General features: G+C 52.8%; 1 protein-coding gene across 1 annotated transcript; it reads left to right on the top strand.

Moving 5' to 3' along the window:
• Nucleotides 1-1242: 1242 nt before the first annotated feature.
• Nucleotides 1243-6879, top strand: LOC104512231 (protocadherin gamma-A4-like; the record flags this gene model as incomplete). Its single annotated transcript, XM_010155134.1, has 2 exons — nt 1243-1361; nt 6091-6879. Coding segments are annotated over 2 exons (346 nt in total), but the record flags the coding sequence as incomplete, so codon positions are not given.
• Between the last annotated feature and the right edge of the window lie 1931 nt (nt 6880-8810).

The raw sequence follows: 8810 nt of genomic DNA, 5'->3' as shown, positions 1-8810 counted from the left end.
TTCTATGTCTGAGCAGGGGTTTGGGGTCTGGCAGCTCCTGGGTGCAAGGGTTGGGACCACTGTGGTGGAGGAGGAGGCCACCTCCATGCCTTGCAGCCTGGTGTTTGGAATGCTTACCTGAGAAACAGGTTCAGCTCTCCCCAAGGAGAAGGGCTTTCAAATCCCCTTTTCTGGAGAGCTCCCAGGTACAAACTCCTCTGGTGCTTGCCCCAGGCAGTCCAGCACACAGCCATGGGGCAGAGCCTGGCATCCCAGTGGGGAGGGGAAACCAGCAGTCTGAGTGATGTTGGTCACTTAGGCTCAGAGCAGAGATGGACTCAGGAAGCTGGTGAGATGTTTAAGTGTCTCTGCAGGAAGCAGTAAGGCTCCGGGGGGGCTCTGGGAACACAACCCAGACCTCTCTGGAGGGGAAGTGCCACCACCAGTGAGCAGTGGCCAAGCACAGCTGGCACCTGGCAAATGTGAATGCGAGGCTTGTTAGACTGCGCACAGACTGCCGATTGTAACACAAACCCTGTTCAATCAAAGCCTGGTAGCATCCCCAGAGGTTTCCCAGACAGATCTGTAGTGCTTAGCCCCCCCCATCAGCTAGTCCCAGGATACCAAGGTGGGCATCCACCTCCCTTCTCTCTGCTCCATGTTGCCCCAGCCTCCCCAGGACTGTTTGCTGCTGGCACTGCAGAGGTGGTGGCTGCTCTTGGACTCCCTTCAGAGAAGGTTTCATGGTTCTGGGTGACTGGATCCATGTTGAGCCTGAATTCCATCATGCCGTGGGGTTTTCTCACATTCAGTCTCATGAGTGAAGCTGCAGACCAGAGTTGTAGCCTGAAATAGTTTGAAAGGGGCAGCCACTCACATGGCCAGCAAAAGGAACAGAGGACCTGGTCACACAAGGGTCCATGCAGCTCTGGGGTGTTAGGGACATGGTTTTTTGTAGTGCTACAGTGGTGGGAAGGCAGCTACAGGGATTTTGAGGTGGTGGGGTGCTGGCTGTCTCTGAAGTCAGCAGGAGTTAGGTAGGTGTTGCTGGGACCATCACTGAGCTCCCAAGTGCTTTTAGTATTGGTGGTTATTATTCAGAAGCCTGGAGAGGGATGGAGACTTCTGAAAGCCTCGTGACTCTTGAGTGCTATTTAACAGAAGGATTTAAAGCCTGCCAAGTCCTCTCCCCCAAGCAGACAAGCAGACAACCTTGGCTTCTCATGCTCTCTGACATGCCCACTCCTCCTTACTGAACTGCAGTAACTTGCTTTTTCTTTTCTTTTCCTCTAGCTCCCAAAATGGAGAGGAAGGTGGAGCCTGGCCCAACAACCAGTTTGACACGGAGATGCTCCAAGCTATGATCCTGGCTTCAGCAAATGGTTGGTCTCTGTTGCGTGTGGGAAAACCACAGCATTTGGTCTCACTCAGACATGTCAGATGCTTGCTGTCAGATAAGATGCTGGTGGCACTTATGTATCTGGGTTAACTGGGGTGGCTTCAAAAGTCCTTCTTCAATTGCTGGTGGAAAAGCACTCCTGTGTTACTCTGCAGAGGAGAGGGGTCGGAAAGGATTCAGACAGAAGAGATACCAGATAGCCATCAGCATCAGGCATGCTGTAGGCAGGGGGACCTCTTCCACCCAAACTATATTATCTGTGTGCTGGACAGATCGTTATCTGGCTTCTGACAGGGTTGTATTACATGAAAGAGCCAGTCTTGAGCTGTGTTGTAAGCTACTTTGTTACAGAAGGTCACAGTCAATGAAATGTCTTTTGTGTTGCAACTTGCCTTAAGGCGAGGAGGTCAGAAGGCTGGAAGATTTGCTGGGCGAGGAATACAGTAAATGCCTGACTTAATAACCCCAAAAAGCCTCGTGCCCAGAGACGCCGGCATGTGCTCCCTGCTCATGCTGGGTCCCTCCACGGAACCACTGGTCTTGCCAAGGTTTGCCCTTGGAATCTATACAGTTGTAATCACTAGGGTTTGGTTTGGGGTTGTTTCGGGTTGGTTTGTTCTGGTCTATGGCAGCGCCGTGTGGAAGTGGTGGGCAGAGAAGCATATTCCTGTGCATCCGTGGTCTCCATGGCTTTATATAAAAGAAGTGCAGTTATCACTCTGTGCAGCACTCTGGATAAAGAGGCTGGTTTTCATGCAGCCTTTATTTATAAATACCTCCAAGCGTTTTCCCCCTTGATTTAAAAATAGAAGTAACAGCACAGCCATAAAACCCTGTGTAAAATGCTTAGGATATTTCCTTTGAGCTGCTAGGAGAGAAGGAATGTGGGGGAGGAGGGATGGCTTTGGTGTTGCTTTCTTGGAAGGCTGAACTTTGCCACTCTGCAGACACGGCTGCCGTGGCTGGGAAGGAGACAAAGGTCTTGGGCAAGGGAGTTGTTTACACTTAGGGGAAAGAAACAATGCAAAAATGTGTCTCTGCCCTGAAAAACGAACATGGAGAAATAGCCTCCGGGGTTGCATATGGTTATCATCACCCGGTGCTTCCAAATCCGGTTTCCTTGCTCACAAATAAAGCAGTTTTTCTGACTGCTGCTCCAGCAGTCCCTGGGATCAGAGGGCTGAGCAGGTCCCTTCCAGGTTAAGCACCAACTTCCACATAGCCCTGGGCCCTGTTGCAGCAGATCTCCCCCAGTCCCCAAGTTTCAAACAGTCCTAACCTTTCCCACGCTTCAGTCTTTCCAGGGGGTTAACTTAAATCAGATCCATCAGCTAGATAAGGGCTTTCCCTGCTGCAGCCCCAGGGAGAGGATGGCTCTGCACTCCATCCTTCTCATGCCCTTGCTGGCCCCTTGCTGCGCTGGCTGGATGGCTGGACAGATGCATGGATGGAGACACAGCACAAGCTTTTTCCACCAGCACAGTGTTTTCATGTCTCTCCTGCTCTCAGTTTCCCCCTTTCCTGCTCTCGGTCATTAAGGTAATAGTGTTGATTGGAACATGCTTTGATTAGGGGCAGTGCTAATTACCCATTAAGCTTTGTGCTGCCCATCCTTACGTAATGTTTCCTGCCATTTAAATAATCCTTATTGCATACTGTCACCTGCTGACCCCTGTTTCAGCTCCAAGGTGGCAGTGGGACACAGTGACACTGGTGATGGCACTGCATGCCCTTCGTTCACCCGCTCCTCGGAGCGTGAGCTGCTCCTGCACAGAGCAGTTGATGCTACACCGAGCAGAGACCACCCAGGAGGCAGAAACTCCACTGATGCTTCATGATCCAGGGATGCTCCCCAGAAAGGGCTGGTGATGCCCTGCCTGCATCCTTACCCTGGGGGTGTGTGTGGTGTGTGTCATTCTTTCCTTCAGCAAGAGGCAGAGCTGCCATGCCAAGCCTCTCTGCTGAGCCAGTTGCTCTGGTGACTAAATCATTTGCCCAGTGGTTAAATCACCCTCCCAAGAAAGAGTGCCTGGGGTGCTGGTTTCTCCCCGCAGGGCTGCCACCCTGCTGTAGGGCTTCTGTCTCCCTTCCTGAGCTCCCTTACCCTGGATCTTCCTCCTTTGGAGCTGGGAACAACAGGAAAAGCCACTGTTTTGAGCCCTCTAAAGGGGCAGGGGCAGGGGCAGCTGCTAAGACAGATCAAGGACCGCAGATGCTCCAGGACACCAGACACTAAAGGGCAGACATCCTGCCCTTAAAATACTCTGGCTTCCAGCGAGAATTTATAGGCTTGCCATGAGATGGTGGAAGAGCAGACGGAAAGGCAGCCCTAGGACATCCCTCTCACCAGCTCTGCTGCCTGCAGGCAGAGGCAGACAGGCTAAATCGGGTTCTCCTGTAAGTCCCAACAGCAGCTGCAGCAGCCCATGCTCTGGGGCTGCCCCCGTCTGGCTTCACCTCCCCTCTGCCCACGAGGGTGATGGAGCCGCTTGTGGGTTATTTTTGCCCAAGCCTAAATTCTTGTTTTCCTCCTCAGGACTGTTTGGGATAATGGCTGGCTGCCGGTAAAAGCTGAGGCTAACCTTTCCAGCAACAAGAGCTGAAGTGCCCTGCTTGGCAAGCTCGGCTCATTTTATAAACCTCTATTGTCCCTGTTCCCTCTTCTTTTCAGCCTTAATGTCAATGTTACCTAGAAACAACCCTTTGCTCTTACCCTGGAACAACTGGCAGGCCTGGGAACTTCACAGGCAGCTTTTTCCCCCTGTGAAAGCTGTGCTTGAACTACAAACTAGTTCATGGGGACGAGTTGTCCTGGATGCTGTTGGCAGCCCGCAGCCTAATCACTGCCATGGTGCAGATGGGATAGTCCAGGGGGGAAGCAGGGCTGCAGTACCCAGTGAGGATGGCACAGGAGAAGGTGCCCAAGCCCCCAGCAAGTCTGTATCCAGGTGGGGAAACCCGGAAAAAAGATAAATCCCCCCCTGCTAAGAGAGGCGGGTCCTGATGTGCCTGGCCTGATGGCACATCTCCAGCCATCCCATCCCCAGTCCTGACACCCTGACGGGTGTGGGATTGAGTTGGTTGTTAATGAAACTGGTTGCTGAGGAGGCGAGTGAGGATTAGCGATAAAGATAACTCACTGTATCTGCACATCTCCTCCAGCCCAAGGTCCTCAAAGCTCCACCAGCTCTGGGACTCATTTAATGGGGACTGTAGAAAAATTCTCCTGAATGCTTCTGCAGCAGAAAGAAAAACGGCACTTCCCCACAGTGGTGGGCTGTGTTTGTACACCCTCCTTCCTGCGCGTCCCCCGGCCTCGGAGCACAATATCCCGCCTGTTTTCAGTCTCGCTCTGTGTTTTCCTCTGCCTGCTCCAGCAGAGCAGCTGTAACTTTTCCAACTGCAGTTGCTTGATGCTTCCGACCTCTGCAAGGGGGATTGTACACAGCAGTATTTCACGGGCCGGTGGGATGTGGCCCAGGTTTTTGTCTAGCTTTCTGGCTGGCTTAGCCACCTCCGTCTGCTTGGGGGAAAGCAAAGGCAACACGGAGGTGTGCACAGATCTGATCTGGAGTGAGGAAAAACACGAGGGGACCAGCCCACGGCTTCTGCTCATTGTTTTTCTTTATCCCTGAGATCTCCTCTGCCTGTGAAAGGGCGAAGCAGCAGCCTCAGACTCTGCCTTGAGCCTTTCAGGTGCCCTTGCTGGGTCTCTCCAGCCTCCCAGGAAAGCGTGCCCATAGCCACATGAAGCAGTTCAAAGGCTGAGATCAGATCCCTAGGATTCAAGGCAGAGGCAGGGTTTTAGCAAAGCGTTGCGGCGCGGGGCTGAGCTCTGTGCGGGCAGTCGTGCTGGAGCAGGTCGTGCAGTGGCTCAGAGCCACAGCATCGCTTTGGTCTGTCACCCCCCCTGTGCTCCTTTCTCCCGCTGCCTCCCTGCATCCCCATCTGATCTTCACCTTCCAGCATCCTGGGGGGGTGGCCGTGTGCCCTTCCCCACCCCCTGCGCTTGCTCTTTCCGTGCTGGGGCTTTGCAACGCGACAGAAATGAATTTGCCTTCCCCTCCCCCTGCTCCCAGATCTGGACCATCAGATGTGCTTCAGCATTGATTTGCTTCATGCTTGGCTTCCTAGAGCTGCTTCGCAGTACAGCAGGGAGGGATTTTCTTTCTCCTCTCATGTGTTCTGCTCCCTGAATAAACCTGGCTGGAGAAATATGGGGGCAGGGTTGTAAATGTAGTGGAAAAAAAAAAAATATTGGATTTCCCTTCGTGCATTCCTAATGGTTGTGGCTGTACAATATGTTTGTAATGGGATGCTTTCAGAGGGGGAGGGTGTTTTTCTGTGGAGGCAGCATCCGGGAGGGGGGCAGAGCAAGCAGCTTGGGCAGGCAGGGGGGGACAGGCAGCCCCATGGCTGCTGAGGGCAGAGGAAAGGTTACCCTATCCCAGCCAACCTCCAGCCCCAAATCCCAAACCTCTGGTCATGATGTGAGATGGAAACAAGGGATTTTGGTGCCGGCTGCGCTGTGCTCCTCAGCACGCATGTTGCGGCCACCCCATGGAGCACTGAAGGGTAGTGAGGGGTTGTGGCACCGAGGTCTGGGTTTGACACCCAGTGAGAGCCTTTCGGGGCTGCTGGGCCTTGGGGTGGGCTCTGGCCAGCACTAACGACCTGTCCTTTTTTGCCACCCTTTCTGGCATTCCCCACAGAAGCTGCTGATGGCAACTCGACCCTGGGCGGTGGGACAGGCACCATGGGGCTGAGCGCCCGCTATGGCCCCCAGTTCACCCTGCAGCACGTCCCCGATTACCGGCAGAACGTCTACATCCCGGGCAGCACCGCCACCCTCACCAACGCCGCCGGCAAGCGCGACGCCAAGAGCGCCGGCTCCGCAGGAGGCAACAAGAAGAAATCCGGGAAGAAGGAGAAGAAGTAGAGAAGAAGAAGGAGACCTTAGAGCTACAGGGCAGCCGGCTCCAGCACTCCCCCCAGACCACAGCCCAGGCCGGAGGACGAATGTGAATTTTTTGTGATGCAAAAAGTAGGAAACGCTGCGAATGTATCTCGTCATCATCAGAGCTAGGAGCAGAGGCTCGCTGCTGTTAGATCTCATGATGAAAACCAATCTGGAAGCTAAACTGAACACAAACAAGTGCCCTGTGAATATTTGCTAATGTTTTATACAATCCCTCGGGTATTAGAATATGCAAGGGCGGAAGGTATTCTGCCACGTCTTTGAATCCAATTTGCTCCCAGATAGTCTGAGAAGGGCACGAGGCTTGTGCTCGGCTTTGCCCAGTGTAAATAATTTTAATGTGGATCTTCTAATTTATAAACCTTCAATCATTTTTTTTGGAAAGGAAAAGGCAGTTCCTAGCTTAGAGCCCATGTTCCAGATCTTTGCTCTTAAACTTTCCATTAGTAAAATTCACCCTCAGTTAGTGATAGTGATGGATTTGTTGCTGAGAAGTTGGTAGGGAGTGCTTCAGTTCCTGCTTACCTGTTACATGAAAAAAAAAAAGTTTTATACTGCATATAACATGAGTCAAAGGGAAAATGATAAAGCGGCATCCTAAACATTCATTTAAAAAGAAAAAGAGTGCAAACACCAATGGCCTGAAATATGAGACAAACCCCCCACCCTCCTGATGGCTGAGAGGTAGGGAATTCAATAAGGGGCGTGCCAAGGTGTGCGGCAGCTGCCCCAGCGGTTCTGGGGGTCTCCGAAGAGCAGACACATCTCATCCCGTCTTTGCAGTAAATATTTATATGTACAGTCAATGTTCTTCTGGAATTAAAGCTGAGAGTCTCGGTCCCCTGTGGCCAGGCAGCCATCTGCTCCCCACTGAGGGGACCAGGGGACAATGCTTCATGTTTCTGCACAGTGTCTGCATGCGCATCCTTCACCCCACGCCTGCACTAGCGCAGTTAGCTCCACGGCCCCAGAGAAGTCCTCGCATGCCCACGCAGCGTGGTGTGAACGTGCCAGCGGCCGCCCGGGCCTCCGTGCAGGGGCTGCCTTTTGGGGTGGGGTGGGTGGGATTGGTCAGGTGGGATGGGGAAACTCATTGCTTCTTATTGGAAGTCTACACCCCAAATAACAGCCTTATTTGGGGTCTGCACCCTAAATAAGGGCGTTATTTGGTGTCTCTGAGAGGGATGAGATCGGCAGAGCTGCCAGCACATGGCTTTGGTGCAGAGTTGGTGGCCGAGTAAGTGACAGTTGGTTTGGTGGTGCTTGGGGACCAGACCTGGAGAAGGAACCCAAGAGCTGGGGGTAAGCATGGGGTAGTGCTGCAAAGCCAGCAAGGGGCAACACGTTGTGTGGGTCCACACTGGGCCAGCCCGGAGGTGATGCTCCCGCTGGCTTTGGGCTTTCCACCCCACGGAGGGTATTGAAGGATGAGGAGCAGTTTCGCCATGTGCCCATCACCCTTGCACCGGGACGGCTTCCCCTATCAAAGCAGCTCTGAGACCCCTCACTGAAGCAGAGGGGTATAGCCAGAGCGAGGAGAGGGGCTGTGGGGTGGCCAGGAAGGGGTCACGTCAGGTTTTCCAGGGAGGGTGTGTTGTTTTTTTCCCTTTTTAATGACTAACACGTAACTCGCCTGAGCAGAACCAGCCCTCTGGGCCAGGCTCCGGCATGGCAGCCGTCACCCCACTGCTACCCCCTTCCCCAAACCCAGGGCAGCAGGAGCATCCGCCGTAGTTCATCCAGATCTGGCCACCTCCAGCGCTGGCTGCGCTGGGAGCAGTTCCCACCCTGTCCCCTGCAGCTGCCACCTGCCCCCCCTCTAGAAATGCTGTAGCTGAATCATAGTCTTTATATTTCTTTTTAATCTGCAATCTGAGGTAGCGTAGTGAGTGTCGTGTATTTAGTGGCGTGTTATTTTTAATCTCGGTAACTAACTTGTGGACACCAGTATTTTCAATTTTCTCTGTATCTTCTTTCCATGTGGTCTGTGCTCCGAGTGTACGTGAAATGAAAACACGCTTGCCCTTTCAATGTGTCTAATATTGAATTATACTTATATATTATATATATGCTTATACCCTTCTTATACCCATGTAGACCAATGTCGATGTGTTACACGCAAGTTTTATACTCTAATATTTATATTGCTTTTTTCTTTGGGAAAAAAAAATAAATAAAATGGTTTCTTCTGAATAAATGGTGTTTATTCTCCTGGGAAGAGCTGGGCACAGATAGGGCCTGTCCATCCCAATGCTGCCGCTGTGCCAGTGTGGGGTGGTTCAGCCCCAGCTCCAGCAGTGGGGATGCTTTTGGGGCACCCCGGGGTCCCCAAAGCCTTTAGCAGAGGGTGACGTGGCCATGGGTGGCATGAACATGCTCCTGGCTGGCATTTTTGCAGGAGGGCAGGGCAGACCCTGGCACACCCCGTGGACCGTGGTGTCCGCAGCTACAGCC

The sequence above is a fragment of the Eurypyga helias genome, unplaced genomic scaffold, assembly GCF_000690775.1.
Source record: "Eurypyga helias isolate BGI_N326 unplaced genomic scaffold, ASM69077v1 Scaffold52097, whole genome shotgun sequence".
Lineage (NCBI taxonomy): Eukaryota > Metazoa > Chordata > Aves > Eurypygiformes > Eurypygidae > Eurypyga > Eurypyga helias.
This window is presented reverse-complemented; position numbering and strand designations above follow the sequence as displayed.